This window comes from Leopardus geoffroyi, chromosome A1, assembly GCF_018350155.1.
Source record: "Leopardus geoffroyi isolate Oge1 chromosome A1, O.geoffroyi_Oge1_pat1.0, whole genome shotgun sequence".
Taxonomy (NCBI): domain Eukaryota; kingdom Metazoa; phylum Chordata; class Mammalia; order Carnivora; family Felidae; genus Leopardus; species Leopardus geoffroyi.
In genome coordinates, this window is record NC_059326.1 from 94,401,678 (window position 1) to 94,419,943 (window position 18,266).

At 42.5% G+C, this 18,266-nt stretch overlaps 1 protein-coding gene across 1 annotated transcript in view; it reads left to right on the forward strand.

Annotated features, from left to right (window-relative positions):
- Window positions 1–18,266, forward strand: part of LVRN (laeverin) — a 75,560-nt gene that overhangs the window by 19,843 nt on the left and 37,451 nt on the right. The window contains exons 2-6 of the mRNA XM_045486252.1: window positions 803–945; window positions 3,035–3,174; window positions 7,929–8,055; window positions 14,807–14,961; window positions 16,908–17,021. Of these exons, the coding sequence (XP_045342208.1) occupies window positions 803–945; window positions 3,035–3,174; window positions 7,929–8,055; window positions 14,807–14,961; window positions 16,908–17,021 (679 nt within the window). The remainder of the gene's footprint in view (window positions 1–802; window positions 946–3,034; window positions 3,175–7,928; window positions 8,056–14,806; window positions 14,962–16,907; window positions 17,022–18,266) is intronic.

Consider the following 18,266-nt stretch of genomic DNA (forward strand, 5'->3'; position numbering starts at 1 on the left):
CCACATCAGGCTCTGCACTCACAGCGTGGAGCCTGCCTGGGATTCTCTCTCCTTCTCTCTCTCTCTCTCTGCCCTTCCCCAATTCGAGCTTTCTCTCTCTCTCTTAAAATAAATAAATAAACTTTAAGAAAATGTTTAAAAAAATGCATTCTTGGGGCGCCTGGGTGGCACAGTCGGTTAAGCGTCCGACTTCAGCCAGGTCACTATCTCGCGGTCCGTGAGTTCGAGCCCCGCGTCGGGCTCTGGGCTGATGGCTCAGAGCCTGGAGCCTGTTTCCGATTCTGTGTCTCCCTCTCTCTCTGCCCCTCCCCTGTTCATGCTCTGTCTCTCTCTGTCCCAAAAATAAATAAACGTTGGAAAAAAAAATTTTAAAAAAAATGCATTCTTCAGCAGACACTGCTTACACTTTGGTGGAAGATGAAAGCAATAGTCCGTTCCCCAAAAAGAAATCCTAGTTTAAAAAAATACTTGGTTCTCAAAAGCCTGCCATTGCATATTTGCTATATTTGTTCCTATTTTGTTTGCAGAAGGTTTTAAAGGCATATGATGTAATGAAGTAAATAGTATTTTGTGGTTGAAAATTAAATAGGTCTTTTGTATTTTAGGTCTTACAAGAATTGCAAGGTATGGTGAGCCTTGGGAGTGTGTGTGTTTTAACTGGAAGGCAGTGCGGAAGATGAGGGGAAATGTTCTAGCTCCTTCCTGAATATAATTACAAGCCATCATCCCTCAATATTTTTGTGTGTGTGTCCACTAACCTGAAATAAAAATAGGGTTTTTTCCCCCCCCAAATGTGTTACAGGGCCCTGTTAGCATCTCAGATGGAGCCAACATTTGCCAGGAGTGTTTTTCCTTGTTTTGATGAGCCAGCTCTAAAGGCAACCTTTAATATTACAATTATTCATCATCCAAGCTATGGGGCCCTTTCCAATATGCCAAAGCTAGGTAAGTAAGATTTCCTGTCATGATATGTGTGAATATGTTAATTACAATAGTGTGCATATATATGGACCTAGAGATATATGTGTATACTCGCACATACATGTATATTTAACTCTTTAATAGCTTTTATAGCAATGGCTTTTCTAGGCCGTGTGTTGGTAGCATATTATAATTAGGGAGAGCAGTCACATGGGGTACGTATCAGCACCCACATTTTAGAGATGGCAGGTCCTGATTCTTTTTGCACAGGAAACTGGGGACACCGTTTCGTTCTACTTTGGTAGCCTGTCTGCCCACTAGTTTGGGCTTCAACATTGATCGTTAGTGATAAGCTCGCGGACTTAGGCTGAATCTGGTACACAGATGTGTTTCATTTGGCTTGCGTGATTTTTTTTTCCTTCTGATTGAACTTTTAAAAATCCAGAGATTTCTCATAAACATCAAGATTTTTACTCCCTTGTAAACTTAGAAGATCTAACAACGCAGGGCCTGCAGCTCCTTTGTGACAGCAATAGTTATAGCTCATGAGAGACTGTCCCCTGCAGACGCCTCCCCCCCGGACTTGCCATGGTCCCCACCACTGCCCTGTTAATGTTTGCCAGCCTGATTCACATCAAATACCTGCCCTCGGCTTTGAAGGCCCAGCTTGCCTCTACTGAAGATCTCGCTGAAACCTAGCAATGGCAAAATTATCCTTCCATGACCTGTCATAGGCTCTAGATTAAGCATCATGAGAGGTGGCCTGGTCAATGAAACAGTAGAAGTAGATGGAAAAGATGAGAGATGGGTGGTGGGCGTCACTTGAGGTGCCCATGGATTAGGTCCTCAGTCAAGACCGTGTTATTCAAGATACTGATTCGGAGCAAAGAGGCTGTCCTTAGACCTTCCTAAGGCGGTTTGTTTTTAAATGTCTATTTATTTATTTTGAGAGAGAGAGAGAGAGCACAAGTGGGGCAAGGGCAGAGAGAGAGAGAAGAGAATCCCAAGCAGGCTCCACCTGATCAGCGCAGAGCCAGATGTAGTGCTCAATCTCACTAACCATGAGATCGTGACTTGAGATGAAATCAAGAGTCAGATGCTTAACCTACTGAGCCACCCAGGTGCCCATTGTTTGTTTTTAATTGAAGTACAGTTGACGTACAAGATTACATTGGTTGCAGGTGTATACCATAGTGATTCAACAATTATGTAATATTATGCAATGCTCACCATACAAAGTTAGGACTTTTATTTTTTTAATCTTTATTTATTTTTATTTTTTATTTAAAAAAAATTTTTTTTTAACGTTTATTTATTTTTGAGACAGAGAGAGACAGAGCATGAACGGGGGAGGGTCAGAGAGAGGGAGACACAGAATCTGAAACAGGCTCCAGGCTCTGAGCTGTCAGCACAGAGCCCGACACGGGGCTTGAACTCACGGACTGCGAGATCATGACCTGAGCCGAAGTTGGCGGCTTAACCGACTGAGCCACCCAGGCGCCCCTATCTTTATTTATTTTTGAGAGAGAGAGAAACACACATTCAGGAGAGGGGTGGGGGGGGGGGGAGACACAGAATCTAAAGCAGGCTCCAGGCTCTGAGCTGTCAGCACAGAGCCCGACGCAGGGCTTGAACTCACAGACTGCGAGATCATGACCTGAGCCCAAGTCGGACGCTCAACCAACTGAGCCACCCAGGCGCCCCTAAAGTTAGGACTGTTAATGACAGACTTCTCTATGCCGTACATTCTTTCCCCATGGAATTGGTTTTATAACCTAGAAGTTTGTAGCTCTTAATCTCCTTTACCCATTTTGCTCATCTCCCTAGCCCCCTCCCCATTGGCAACCACCATTTTATTCTCTGTATTCCTGAGTCTGTGCTTTTTTTGTTGTTGTTGTTCGTGTGTTTTGCCTTTTAAATTTCACATGTCAGTGAAATTGTATGGTGTTTGTCTTTCTCTGACTTATTTCACTTAATATGGTTTTGACAGGCTTAGGAGTGCAGAAATCCACACTGCTAGACTATGGGTGACAGTCAACTCCACACATTGTTTCAAAGGTAGCTATTACTGCTTAGGTTTAACAGTGATTTGGACTAAAACCAATTTCCGTAGGTCAGTCTGAAAGAAGAGACGTGAATGGAAGCGTGTGGACTGTTACCACCTTTTCCACCACTCCCCACATGCCAACTTATTTAGTCGCGTTGGCCGTATGCGACTATGACCACGTCAGCAGAACAGAAAGGGGCCAAGAGGTGAGTGAGGAAGATTCTGCAGGTAAGGGTGCCTTCATACTGGCCACAGGTGGTTCATCCATTCTCTCTGCATCCAGGGGTTATGCCTACATTTCCCATCGTCACCTCCTGGTGGCCCCTCTGACTTTTTCCAAGCCCCGTTGAAACCCTTAGGGTGGCTTTGCAGATGGGACGCCACCATTCTCCCTTTTGGCTCTGTGGAAAGGCTGCACTCAAGGTAGGTTCTGGGCCCCCTCTTCCCGGGCTGTTGGCACCTTTCAGAAGACAGGGGAGCTGCCAAACTAGCACCTCGAAGCTCAGGTTTACCTGTTGTGTAGCCGATGCCATTCATGAAGCGGGGGTGATAATCCAAGTGTCCGGCAGTCTGGGCACCAACCGACCAGAAGGGACACCAGCTGGAAACAACTGTAATGGCAGACGGAGTGCCTGCAGGACGGATACCTGTAGGTAGGTATCGCCCCATCGAGAAGGAGCCCCGCTGGATTCCTCAACTCGGGGACACCCGGCACCTCCCCACAGTTGTACGAAGTGGGCGCTCTGTCCTGAAATACCCAGTTTTCACCCAGTTACAGCCTTATCACATAATAATCCTCTCGGAATGGGGCGCCTGGGTGGCTCAGTCGGGTACACGTCTAACTCTTGATCTCAGCCCGGGTCACGATCTCACGGTTCGCATGTTCGAGCCCCACGCTGGGCTCCGTGCTGGCAGCGTGGAGCCTGCTTGGGATCCTCTCTCTCTCTCTCTCTCTCTCTCTCTCTCTCTCTCTCTCTCTCTCCCCCGCCCCCCGCCTCTCTCTGCCCCCCCCCTTCAATATAAATAAATAAATAAACTTCAAAAAATAATAATTCTTTAGGAAAATGTCAGGGCTGCTGTGACAAGTGCTTTACATGCTGGTTCACTGCCTCTTCTGCAGTGTGGAGGGAAGGCCGATTCCGTAGGCCGGGATCTTGCTTGCCAGATGGACTCCCCAGAGCTGAGGAAAATCAGGCCCCCACAGTCCCATCTGAGACTCTCTCCTGGGCCCGCCCCAGATCTTCCAGGCCTGTCCCACTGACTTGTGAGATAACAAAGCTGTGCATGAGCCGAGTCTGTCACCAGGGGGAGAATCACCCAGAGCTGCTCCTCTGGAGGATGCATTAATAATACCGTGTTAGGGGCGCCTGGGTGGCGCAGTCGGTTAAGCGTCCGACTTCAGCCAGGTCACGATCTCGCAGTCCGGGAGTTCGAGCCCCGCGTCAGGCTCTGGGCTGATGGCTCAGAGCCTGGAGCCTGTTTCCGATTCTGTGTCTCCCTCTCTCTCTGCCCCTCCCCCGTTCAGCTCTGTCTCTCTCTGTCCCAAAAATAAATAAACGTTGAAAAAAAAAAAATTAAAAAAAAAAAAAATAATACCGTGTTAGACGGAGACCACAGCTTATCTGCCTCAACTGTTGGCTCCAGCCTGAAGAATCACCGGTAGATCCTTGATATCCGCAGATGGAACACAGGCCACGTCAAACACAGCCAGAAATTTTGGGCACGATTTAGTGTTTTAATCTTTCTTAATGTTTATTTATTTTTGAGAGAGAGAGAGAGAGAGAGAGAGACGGACAGACAGTGTGAGCAGGGGAGGAGTAGAGAGAGAGACAGAGACACAGAATCCGAAACAGGCTCCAGGCTCTGAGCTGTCAGCACAGAACCCGACGCAGGGCTCGAACTCACAAACTGTGAGATCATGACCTGAGCCAAAGTCGGATGCCTAACCAACGGAGCCACCCAGGAGCCCCCCTTGGGCACTATTTAGAAGCGCGTGCTTTGTGCCTGGCATGAAGGAGCTGAGCCCCGGAGCTCACGAGCGACCTGAGGTGGTGTGTCAGTATCCACATCTCAAGTGGCTTGCCCATCTCAATGCTGCCATACTGCAACCACGTCTCACAAAAGGGACAGGTCTGTTTCTTGGTGAAGGACAGCCCTGAAAAGAAAACCAGCTGCCGTTGGAAGCAGAGAGGAAATGGAACATGCCTGAGAAGGTCATGTTCTTAGCCAGAAAATTGAAATTTGGGATGAATTTATCAGCGGAATGCTGCATTTGGCGATGGCTCAGCTCTGCAAAGGGAAGGAGTCCACCATAGTCTACAGGGGAGCCAGAATGTACTCTTGGAATAGTGTCCAGAGTATATGAAGATTTGCTTATTAAGTAAGAGATAAAAATTTAGTAAAATTGAAAATGCGGTTAATCCTTGTTGACATCAAGATAAACATGGAAACGTAACTAAGGATAGAAATCATATATATATATATATATATATATATATATATATATATATATATAGTAAATATTAAGTTTATTTATTTTTGAGAGAGACAGAGAGAGAGAGAGAGAGAGAGAGGAGGATGAGTGGGGGAGGGACAGAGAGAGAGGGAAACACAGAATCTGAAGCAGGCTCCAGGCTCTGAGCTGTCAGCACACAGCCCGACGCAGGGCTTGAACCCATGAACCATGAGATCATGACCTGAGCTGAAGTCAGACGCCCAACAGACTGAGCCACCTGAAAATCACATACTTTGAACAGAGCTTAGCACACACAGGCATGTGTAAAGGTACTCCTCTCTCAGGCGGTAAGGTCCACTGTGTTCATGGAGAACCACAAGAATACACTGGTGGACTAGCCGTGGTGTTGAAAGAACTTTGTGGCCGCATTTCCAAAGTGTTCCTCACTATTTTGTGCTCCTGGCGGCCCTGCTGGGGGCTCCGTGCCCCTTCCCACACAGCTTGAAATCTCCATCCTTTGCCTCCCCTTTGGCTTATAAAATGGTAGTTTATGAGAGGGGCTTTGGAAACGTTGAGTTAAATATACAAAGGCTTGATTATTTTCCCATAGGTTACAGTGGAAATGCACACATCTTGAATGTGGGGAGTGGGGACTATTCTTTCCACTCTGTAGCTTAGGCTTTGGTTCAGCAATCTTCCCCTTGCCTCTGGAGTTAGAAATGAGGGGGGCGGGGGGAAGGTGGGTAGGTGTAGCACAGGGGCAGGGCTGAATCCTGGGGCCTCCTTCGGAGATAAGGAGGCCTCTGCAGCATGGGGGAGGCCGAGGAGAACGAGGTAGGAGGCCTCAAAAACAGGTGGTTGCATTTTGTGAAAGGGGAACATTCCTGAAGACCTCACGTAATGCAATGTTCACATAATTCAAGACAAGTTTTCCAGCAGAAATAAAAGTGAAGTTAAGGTGGATGTGTTCTTGGGCTGCAGCCATCTGCAAATATCGTCGCTCTGCTTCTCATTTTCCTAGCATTCTCTCTAATGTTTTGCAGAGAACCCTTTCTCAAAGCGACTGTGTTCACATCAGGACAATTGCCCTCATGCCCTCATTGCTAACTTTTGTAACAAGGTTACTGAATTTCACACACGTTCTGCGGCATGAATGTTAGCGACTCCATTAAAAAGTGCTCCGATGGTGGTGGTGTGGGATAGAAAGTGATTTCATATTAAATAATAACGAACGGTATAACAAGAGCAAATTAGCCACCGAGTTGCGCAAATAAGTTCCCGAGTCCCCAAACAACAACACAGTTACATTAACCTAACAAAACGTGGCAAGGCTTTCTCTTTACCTGCTACAGAGGAAGGGGTCATAAACAGAATAGAATTCCCTTGTTCAACAACTGTAAAATCATAAGACTTGTGATGCACTTCTTTAAATTAGGGGAATTAACCTTATTGAAAAACTTTGAAAACAAGATCACACTGTTAATGATCTTAGCATTGAAAACATTAACAAACTGTTTTAAGTTTGCACAACTCAGGTGTGTTTCATAATGTACCATATTGTGTGAGCCCTGCTAACTGCACAGTTCTGTTTTGGAACATTGGAAACATGTCCTAAAAAGGGAAGCAAGGGTCTGAGATACCCTCTTACTCTAAGATAGAGTCTACATTTTCTGTGGGGGTAGATACCATCCCAGAGATTATTTCTGAATTCCAAAAGTTACACATGTTATTGTGAAAAACAAAACAAAACAAAACACGACTAAATAACACCCTTTCCAGAGAATCACAGCTCACATCTTAGTGACTAGCCTTCTGGACTTTCTCCAGAGCGTGTACACATTTACAGCTGACCTTGAAGAACACAAATTTGAATTGAGTGGGTCCATGTACACACAGATTTAAAAAAAAAAAATTTTTTTTAGCACTTATTTATTTTTGACATATCGCGAGCGGGGGAGGGGCAGAGAGAAAGACACACACAGAATCCGAATCAGGCTCCAGGCTCCGAGTTGTCAGCACAGAGCCCAACATGGGCCTTGAACTCACGAACTGTGAGATCATGACCTTAGACGAAGCTGGATGCTTAACCAACTGAGCCACCCAGGCACCCCAACTTCCTCATGATTTTTTAAAATAACGTTTGCTTTTTCTTTTTACTACCTTACTTTATTGTAAGTTTACAATATATGATACATATATAAACTATGCATTAATCTACTGTTTACGTTATCGGTAAAGGCTTCCCGTCAACAGTAGGCTGTTAGCAGTTAGGTTTTTGGGGAGTCACGAGTTACAGTTATATGCAGATTTTTGACTGCACGGGGTCAGCACCCTTAACCTCCATGCTGTTCAGGATTCGTCAACTGTCAACATTTCGTCGTGTAGCTTCTTCTGGAAAGGTAAGTCTTTGACTCGAGAGCATCAGAAAATTGGCCCATGCAGGCTGCCTCTTTCCAAAGTTCATTACCGCTTTCCCTAATCACTGCTTAATTGTTTTTGATTTAGATACGCATCTGGGCCCGGAAAGATGCCATCGCAAATGGAAACGCAGCCTTTGCTTTGAACATCACAGGTCCTATCTTCTCTTTTCTGGAAGATTTGTTTAATATTAGTTACCCTCTTCCTAAAACAGGTGAGCCATCTTCTGTTCCAATGCCATTCGTTTCCTATTGTTGGGGCCCTGGGTTAAGGTCAAAGGCACACAGACGAGCCTCCCCGGACCCACTGTTATCACTTAGCCGCTGTCAGAGGCAGCCCTGCGGGCGTCCCATCCGTAAGTTTGACACCTTCCCAAACACAGAGAGGCCTATCGGCTATTTCTCCATACACTGCCCAGTGCCCGCAGGTGTTCTCGGCATTTAGATTCTCCTGGGTGTTTGATGCCAGCCTCTCCCCCTACAGAGGCTGCTGTCCCTCCTGCATTCTGTCCTTTCCTCTCCTAGTGCATGTGTGTGACAACACAGTTCTGGATCCTTTTAGCAGGCCTACGTGAGTTACTCCATGTCCCATGAATAAGGTTGGTGGTGGTTTATGGGGGGTAGCATTTGTATGTCTGTTTTTTAATATTCTTTAGCTGTGAGTCATTGGATTAGGACGTGGGGGTCCTTTCTGTCGTACAAACTTGGAATCACGTGTGAACCCTATACAGTCCTTGAGGAAATATAGAGACATTTTGTTGCTCCTAGATCTGTACAGTATGCCCTTAAAATTGTGTTGAGCCCCTCCGCTCAGAAAGCTGTCCGGGGTTTTCTCTGTCTCTGGTATCGTGTCAATGTATCTTGTTCCTCTGACCTGTTCTGCAAAGTCTTGGAAAAAGTGTGCTCTGCCTGTACCGGCCGATGGTGGAAGAGGGTAGGAAGTAATTGTCTGGGAGCTCAAGCCTCCTGAACACCGGCGAGCCAGGGGTCTAGGCAGCTTGAGCCTTCTGGCTGGGGAGGAACGGGGAGCAAACCAGGCTTGGCCCATTCAGGGATCCCGGAAGGGATACCTCTCCTTCTGGGAGTTGGAGGCATCAGAAGCCTGGGCTTGGAGACATCTGTGACTGGAGGATCTCACGGCGACACTTGTCTAGGCAAGAAAAGTTCCATTTGTCTTTATTTACATAAACAACGGTCCAGAGTCACCCTCCGTTCCCTGTTCCGTAAAGCACCTCCTCCCTCCAATTAGTCTCCTCGTTATTGTCCCCACCCCTTCCCTGCTGGTCCCCTCGAGCCCGTCTTCCAACACTGAGGCACGGGGGATCTTTCCACGGCAAAACCTGACAACCGTGTTACTGTAATATTACATATTGCTGTCCTCTTTAAAACCTCTCTGTGGCTTCCTGTTGCCCTGAGGATAAAGTCCAAACCCTGTGCCCTGTCTTTACAACAGTGCATCTCTGGCCAAACTCTCAGGGCTTTTGGCAACTCCTCCGAGTTGGAAGGATGCCCTAGCATCCGCTCTGTCCCCTCTCTACCTTCCTCTTCTCCTCTCCCTCAGGCTCTTGCACATGGACTTTGTACATCCTGCAATGCAGTCTCTCCAGCTTGTTAATTTGTATGTTTCTCAACCCAGTGCCTCCTCCTCCAGGAAGCTTTCCCTGATTCCCTTTTCCTCATGCTTCCACAGCATCCTATGCACCCCTCCATTTGAGCTCTTGACTTAACTACAACTTAATTGTTTCTCTTATTAGATCAAGAGTAACTTGGGTTCAGGATCCGGCTTGTCTTTTTCTTTGTGCACACAGAGCCTATTGAGACTTCTTCTTCTAGAATGGTAGACAGTAACTTTTTTTTTTCTTTTTTAATGTTTATTTTGGGAGAGAGAGAAAGAGAGAGAGAGAGAGAGAGAATGAGAATCCAAAGCAGGCTCCAGACTCTGAGCTGTCAGCATGGAGCCCAACGCGGGGCTCAAATCCACAAACCATGAGATCATGACCTGAGCCCAAGTTGGATGCTTAAGCGACTGAGCCACCTAGGCGCCTCTGCGTTGTTAGAAGATTTGAAAGAAGAAGTGGCATGATGCTTTTAAGAATAAATGTGGACATTTAAAGATTTATAGACTTTTAGAATGGCAACTTCTCTTCTAAGTTTTAATTGTGCTTTTAACTTAAAAAAATTTTTTTAACGTTTATTCATTTTTGAGACAGAGAGAGACAGAGCATGAACGGGGGAGGGGCAGAGAGAGAGGGAGACACAAAATCTGAAACAGGCTCCAGGCTCCGAGCTGTCAGCACAGAGCCCGACGCGGGGCTCGAACTCACGGACCGCGAGATCATGACCTGAGCCGAAGTCGGACGCCCAACCAACTGAGACGCCCAGGCGCCCCTGTGCTTTTAACTTTAAATAACAGAGTCCAAACTATATATACTACACATCCACAATATTTGTATTTTTTGTAGCAATGAAACTCAGGTACAATATAAATCATAAAACAGTGAAATAATGACCATAATCAGTGAGAATCTATGGAGCAAATACTGGTTACCTATTACTTTTCTAGGTGCTTTTTTTTTTTAAAGATTTTTTTGGAATGTTTTTATTTATTTTTAAGGAGAGAGAGAGAGACAGAGCATGAGTGGGAGAGGAACAGAGAGAGAGAGGGAGACACAGAATTTGAAGCAGGCTCCAGGCTCTCGCTGTCAGCACAGAGCCCGATGTGGGGCTCGAACTCACAAAGTGTGAGATCATGACCTGAGCCGAAGTCGGACGCTTAAATGACTGAGCCACCCAGGCGCCCCTCTAGGTGCTTTTTGAATGCAAAAGAAGTAAGTGGCTGGGGCTCTCTGTTTAAGTAGCTGAGTTGGGGTGATACTTTCAATATGTAGAAACAAAAGCAACAGATCACCAAGTAAGGAATAATGTACTGGCTAAGTAAAAGTCTTAAAAGAAAGAGGGTTAAGAAGTGGTAATGGGAGTAGCCTACATATATAAAGAACACCTACAAATAAATAAGAAAATACAGTAGAAAAAAATAAAAGATACCTGGATAGATGTTATAAAGAAAAAGGAACACATGTAACTAATACACTTATGAAGAGATATTGAACCTCATTAGTAACTGAGAAATGAATGTCCAAGGCCATGGTGAGGCCCCATTTTATACCTACTCACTTATCAAAAAGGAGGCATGTGACAAATGCCAAATGTTAGAAAATGGAAGGGAGTATCAATTGCTACAACACCTTTGAAACATATTTATCATCTTGCAATGTTGATCATTAGAATACCTTAAGACCCAGGGGCACCTGGGTGGCTCAGTCGGTTAAGTGTCCGACTTCAGCTCAGGTGATGATCTTGTGGTTTTTGAGTTCGAGCTCTGCATCAGGCTCTGTGCTGACAGCTCAGTGTCTGGAGCCTGCTTTGGATTCTTTGTCTCCCTCTCTCTGTGCCTCCCCTGCTCACACTCTTTCTCTCTCTGTCTCAAAAATAAATAAATGTTAAAAAATATTTTCTAATTAAAAAAAGAATATCTTAAAACCCAATAATTCCATTTCTAAATAGATCTCCAAGAGGAATTTGATCACTTGTGTACCAGAAGACAAGTGCAAGAATGTTCATAGCTACAGTTCTTATAATAGCCCCAGACTGAAGGCAACCAAAATGGTCATCGACAAGCAAATGGATAGATAAATTACAGTTCATTCACACGATGAAAAACTCTATAGCATTGAAAGTGAAACACTTTTTCTAAAGTTAAAAAAAAATGAACTTGCTGATAGTAATTTAACTTCTGGAAGAATACACTGAAGGGTGAGTTGAGAGGCAGCCCAAAGAAAGATGTAAGTCAGCGGTTCTCAAACTTTAGCATGCATTGGAACCACCTGAAAGGCTTGTTAAAACACAGATTGTTGCTGCTGTCCCAAGAATTTCTGATTCAGTAGGTCTGCAGTTGGTCCCAGAATTTCTATTTCTAGTAAGTTCCCAGGTGGTGCTGATGATGTTGGTCTGGGGGGGAGGGGGAATCACAGTATGAGTTATTACTAATATTCTCCATTAGGGGTTGGCAAACTATCAAATATGGCCCACTGCCTTTTTCTCTACGGCCCACAAATTAAGAGTGGTCTTTACATTTTTAAATGAGTTTAAAAAATCAAAAGAAGACTATTTTGTTGACACATGACAGTTATATGAAATTCCAATTCCAAGGTCTGTAGGTAAAGAGCCAAAGTTGGGTGCGTAACCAACTGAACCGCCAAGGTGCCCCTGCTTGTTTATTTTTAATGGAAATGGAACCATAGTTTGAGACTGTTCTTTGACTTTTTTTTTTCTTTTTTTTTTGGTTTGTTTTAAAAGGTTGTTACTGTATGTAGCAACATGGTCCAGGTAACTAACTATTCTTTTGTATTGTCATTTTTATTTTATTTTTTGAGAGAGAGAGAGAGAGAGTGCGCGCGCACACATGCACAGGAGTAGGGGAGAGGGACCAAGGGAGAGGGAGAGAGAGAATCTTAAGCAGGCTCCATGCTCAGCACAGAGCCCAAGGTAGGGCTCGAACTCAGGAACTCTGAGATCCTGACCTGAGCCTAGAGTCAGACACTTAACCTACTGAGCCACCCAGGTGCCCCTCTATTGTCATTTTAAACACAGAGAATGCTTACACATTGATTTGACAAAATAACTTATTTAATCCTCTGTGGTTGAACATTTGGACTAATTCTACACCTCCCCTCCCCCACCCATTTTGGGCCACTTTAGAAACACTAAAGAGGGGCGCCTGTGTGGCTCAGTCGGTTGAGCATCCAACTTCGGCTCAGGTCATGATCTCACGGTCTGTGAGTTCGAGCCCCGGATGAGAGCCTGGAGCCTGCTTCGGATTCTGTGTCTTCCTCTCTCTCTGTCCCTCCCCCACTCATGCTCTGTCTCTGTCTTAGAAATAAATAGACATTAAAAAAAAAAAAAGAAACACTAAAGAAAACATAAGGAGTGTGTACAAATATCCATGCTGTTTGCCCTAGTGTAAATTCCAAAAGTTAAATGACTTAGCCAAAGCGTAGGAACATTTTTAAAAATTATAAAGCATTTTGCTGGATTGTCCTGGAAAGATTGTAGCAGTTCACACCCTTATCAACAGGCATTATGCCAGTTCTCCTTTACCTAATTATTAATACTAATACAGTACTAATTATTAATCTTCTCACACCTTTGAAAGATTAAGTTATATCATTGTTTTAATTTTTGTTTCTGATAATGAAGTTGAATGTTTCAAGTAAGATTTTTGACTATTTTAATTGTTTCTTTAGTGAACTGTTCACATTTTTTTTAAATTTTAATTTGTTAGGGTTTTTTTTTTAATATTGAAAAAAACCATTGTCTAGTTTGTGCTATATGCTGCAAATATTTTTCCCAGTTTGTGGCTTGCCTTTCATATTTGTTTATGGCGTCTTTTGGTGAACTAAAATATTTCATTGTAACTAGACGACTATTTAGAGCAGTTGCAGGTTTATCGGAAAATTACACACAAAACGTAGGGTTTTCCCATTTACCTCCTCTCTTCCCCCCGCCCCCAGTTTATCCTACTGTAAATATCTTCCATTAGGGTGGCACATTTGTTACAATTGATGAACCAATATTGATACGATATCATTAATTAAAGCCCATAGTTTACTTTAGGTTTCACTCTTGGTGCTGGACATTCTATGAGTTTTGACAAATGTATATTGACACGTGTCCAAAATTACAGTATCCTACAGAATAGTTTCACTGTCATAAAAATCCCCTGTGCTCTACATATGCATCCCCCTCTTCTGCCCGGAGTCCTGATAAGCACACATCTTTTTCCTGTCTCTCTGGTTTTACCTTTTCTGTAAGTAAAACCTTGGATTGCGAGTAACTAGTTCCAGAGGATGAGCAAACATTTCTAATAAATTTTAACTTGATCAACGAGCAGTGTTCTGTAATATGAGTAGTACGTGATGCTGAACGTCACACGGTCACTACTGAGCCAATGGTTCCTGAAATTCACTTGGATACACGAGTGCTTTGGATTACCAATGTGTTTCTGGAATGAATTATGCTCGCGAACCAAGGTTTTGCTGTAGTTGGAATGGTACCATTGTATAGCTTTTCCCAGCTAGCGTCTTTTGCTTATCAATCTGCGTGTAAATTTCCTCTGTGATCTCTCATAGTTGGATAGCTCATTTCTTTTTACTGCTGAATGATGCTCTATGGTATGGACGGATATACTGAAGTTTGTTCATACGTTCGCCTTTTGAAATCCATCTTGGTTGCTTCTGATTTTTCCCAGTTACCAATAAATCTGCTGTAAACATTCATTTGCTATTTTTTGTGGACTTAAGTCTTCAACTCACGTGGGTGAAGAACTTTGGAGCTCAATTGCTAGACTATATGGTCAGCATTTATTTAGTTTTATAAGAAACCGCCGAACTGTCTTCCGAAGCGTCTATGCCATTTTGCCTTCCCACCAGCAATGAGGGAGAGTTCCTTCTGTTCCGTATCTTCTCCAGCATTTGTTGGTGTGTTTTGGATTTAAACCATCCTAATAGTTGTGTCGTAGTATCCCATTGTTTTAATTTGTAATTTTCTGATGACCTGTGATGTTGGGCATCTTTTAATATGCCTATTTCCTTTTTGCCTATCTTATGTCATAAAGTGTCTCTTCAGATGGGTTGTTTGCCAAGTTTGAAAAGTTTATTTTTTATAGTTATGTTTTAAGAGTTCTCTGTGCAGATTCTTTATCAAAAGTATGTGATTTTCAGATAATCAAAGCAATTTGTTTTCTGGATTCTGTCTTCGGTATTAGTCTTCTCTCCCCTCAGATTAAAAATACTCACTTGCATTTTCTTTGAGTAATTTTATGATTTCATTTTGACATACTTATATCTGGAAATCTCAAACTTTTTGGAAGAGATGATTTCATTTTTCCCTCCATTTAAATCCACTTAGATATAATTGCCTTGCCTACTTTTGACAACAGTGCAATGGAAAACTGGGGACTATTGATATTCGATGAGTCATTATTGTTGATGCAACCAAATGATCAAGTAACAGACAAAAAGGCTGTGATCTCCTTCATTCTCTCCCACGAGATTGGACATCAGGCATGTGGTAAAATGTTCTTTCTTATTTCACATGAAGATATTCTCCAGCTGCTCTACCAAGGATAGCAAAAACCAAACCAAAACAAAACAAAAAACTGTATGGTACACCAGATTACTTTCATTCATTCATTCATTCATTCATTCATTCATTTAATGTTTATTCATTTATTTTGAGAGGGAGGGAGAGAGAGAAAGCAGGGGAGGGGCAGAGAGAGAGAGGGAGACAGAGAATCCCAAGCAGGCTCCATGCTGTCAGCTCAGAGCCAGATGCAGGGCTGGAACCAATGAACCCTGAGATCATGACCTGAGCTGAAATCAAGAGTTGGATGCTCAACGTACTGAGCCACCCAGGTGCCCCTATGGTACACCAGATTTTAAAAAATCATTCAAAAAGTGGGACAGTGAAGGAAGGATCTGTGTAATCAGATCTTGTGTGGATTTGAACTATTGGTGATGGATCATAGAGATGAGACCTTACAGGCCATTCAGAGGTCAAGTATTCATATCCAAAGGTAGACTTTGCTCCACAGAGCCCTGTTCAAGGAAAGTAAGTCAACCAGAGGGATGATAATTTGTTTTCGTTCCATCTTAAAATAAGGGATATTCAAAAAGGTCACTGAAAGATATCCACATTTCTTTCATCAGTACATCATTATAGACTTTGTTTTGTTTTTTGAAGAGAGGTTAAAGGGGTGTCAGCAATGTTAATGTCAGTGGGATGAGTAGTTAACAATCCTCAAGCTGCATACCCAAAATCAGTGTAAATAAGGAGTTATTTCTTTAGATCTGTGCCTTCACACCGTGATTTTAGAAGCTTTGCTGTGTGTTTAATGGAGGTTCTCACACCTGCTTTTTGACCTTGACTCCATTCATACCAGTTTGTCAAGAAAGAAATGCTCTAAGCTATGAAATTGTTATCTTCTTGCCATGTGGATCTATAAGAAGTTTTGGGAAAGAGTGATTTACTAGGATAGAATAACCCCTTGTTGCGTAGTCAAAACAAACCTTGACAAGTTTTGATCAGTCCCCCCAAAATGTCATTTTTTTATGATTCTCAAGCGACACATTGTTTTGGAAGACAGGCTGATGACTATTAGTATATCACAGCTGTTATAAGAACTTGACTAAATACTAGGGTATGGATTAGTTGGTTTTAGAAATTATTCTGTTTTTCTTCCCTGATTCTATGCATCGTCCATTTGGCACTTTCTTTCTGTTAAGGTCAAATAGATAATAATTACAGCTGGACCACTTTGTAGAACATATGAGTGATTTGTCTATGGCACAGCTCAAAACATGTTCTTGAAACATAATAACTGCTTCCAGAAAAATCCTGATGTAGTCTATTTGTAGGATGCTATAATTAGTAGGTGTTAAGTGAACATTCCAAACTTCTGCTTTATTTAACTTAATGTAACTTTTGGGGAAGTGGACAGTTTAGGAAATGATACTCTAGCTTACCTCATCTTTGAACATGACAGTTTTTTTTTTTTTTTAATGTTTATTTACTTTTGAGAGAGAGTGAGTGTGAGTGAGGGAGGGGCTGAGAGAGAGGGAGACACAGAATCTGAGGCAGGTTCCAGGCTCTGAGCTGTCATCACAGAGCCTGACATGGGGCTCGAACCCGGGAGCCGTGAGATCACGACCTGAGCCGCAGTCGAACACTTAACCGACTGAGCCATCTAGGTGCCCCTAACTTGACAGTTTTAAAACAAATTGCTTTCAGTCATTTGGATGTGAAATAATTATTTCAGAGAAATGCACGACTGCTATCTCTTCATGTTAAAGCAACAACCTGCTTTTTGGAGTCCTATTTTCAAGTTTGATTATTGAAGGCAAATAAAGTTTAATTGTGTCTTTGACCTTACATTTATTTAACATGCAATTACAGTAAATATTACTTAAGTTAAATTTAAGAAAGCTCTTTTTTCTCCCATCTCCAAAAGTGGTTTGGAAATCTGGTTACCATGAATTGGTGGAATGATATCTGGCTCAAAGAAGGTTTTGCATCTTATTTTGAATTTGGAGTCATTAACTACTTCAATCCTAAATTCCGAAGAGTAAGTGTGTCTGTTAAATTTACTTATATATTTTTTCTCCTAATTATAAAAGTAATGCATCTCATTGTTTCAAGTGTGTGAAATACAGAAAAATATAGGGAATGTTAAATTATCTGTAATACCAGAGATGATCAGTGTTCTCTTTTTCGTGATTTCTTTTTCCAGGATTTTACTCATTATAAATATTCGTAAAAGTGGGAATTACTTTTTTTACACAGAAACATGTAATGCCTTCTGTACTACCTATTGTATCAAGAGAGTTTCCACAAATCATCATATCATTTTTGAAAACAGGAATTTTTTTTAATATGAAATTTATTGTCAAATTGGTTTCCATACAGCATCCAGTGCTCATCCCAACAGGTGCCCTCCTCAATGCCCATCACCCACCCTCTCCTCCCTCCCACCCCACATCAACCTTCAGTGAAAACAGGATGTTTAAGGGTTGCCTAATATTTTATTATGTCACCTTATGAGATATATACATATTTTATTCCCCTACTCTCAGATTTTAGGTCATTTTCACTTATTCCTACCTAGACTAAATTCTAAAGCCGCTGTAATTAGTAGTCTCTGACTTTTAATGGTAAGTAATATCATGAAATAAAATAGAATAATATGGATAATATAATATTTTATAGTATTTATAAAATATATATGTAATATATAATATGTAATGTTATATTTATAATATGTTATTATATTATTAAATTATATATCAGCTATGTTGCTGATAGCCTATATGTTATAGTTGATAGTATTTTGTCATTTTCAATGAATAGTAGTATGAAAATATAACTTCATGAATATGCAAATCTGGTGATTTCAACTATAAATTGTACTTCTGGTCGTTTAGGTAGATTAATTAGGTACTGCTTTTAGAATGTCATGATAAAGCCGAATTGATTTTACTTGGCTTTGATCTTTAAATGTTTAGATGTAATATCATCCTTTGCCATGTCCCTCATTTTTTTATAGCAGCCTGGGGTCCTTGCTTCCCCTCTGTCCCTGCCTCCCTTTACCTTTGTTTCTTTCTTTTCATTTTTTAAAATGTTTATTTAGTTTTGAGAGAGAGTGCGTGAGTGGGGGGGGGGGAGGAGAGGCGCAAAGAGATAGGGGGACAGAGGATCCCAACGGGGCTCTATGGGGACAGCAGCAAACCTGATGTGGGGCTCAAACTCACGAACCCATAAGATCATGACCTGAGCCAAAGTCTGCTGCTCAACCAGCCGAGCCACTCGGGCA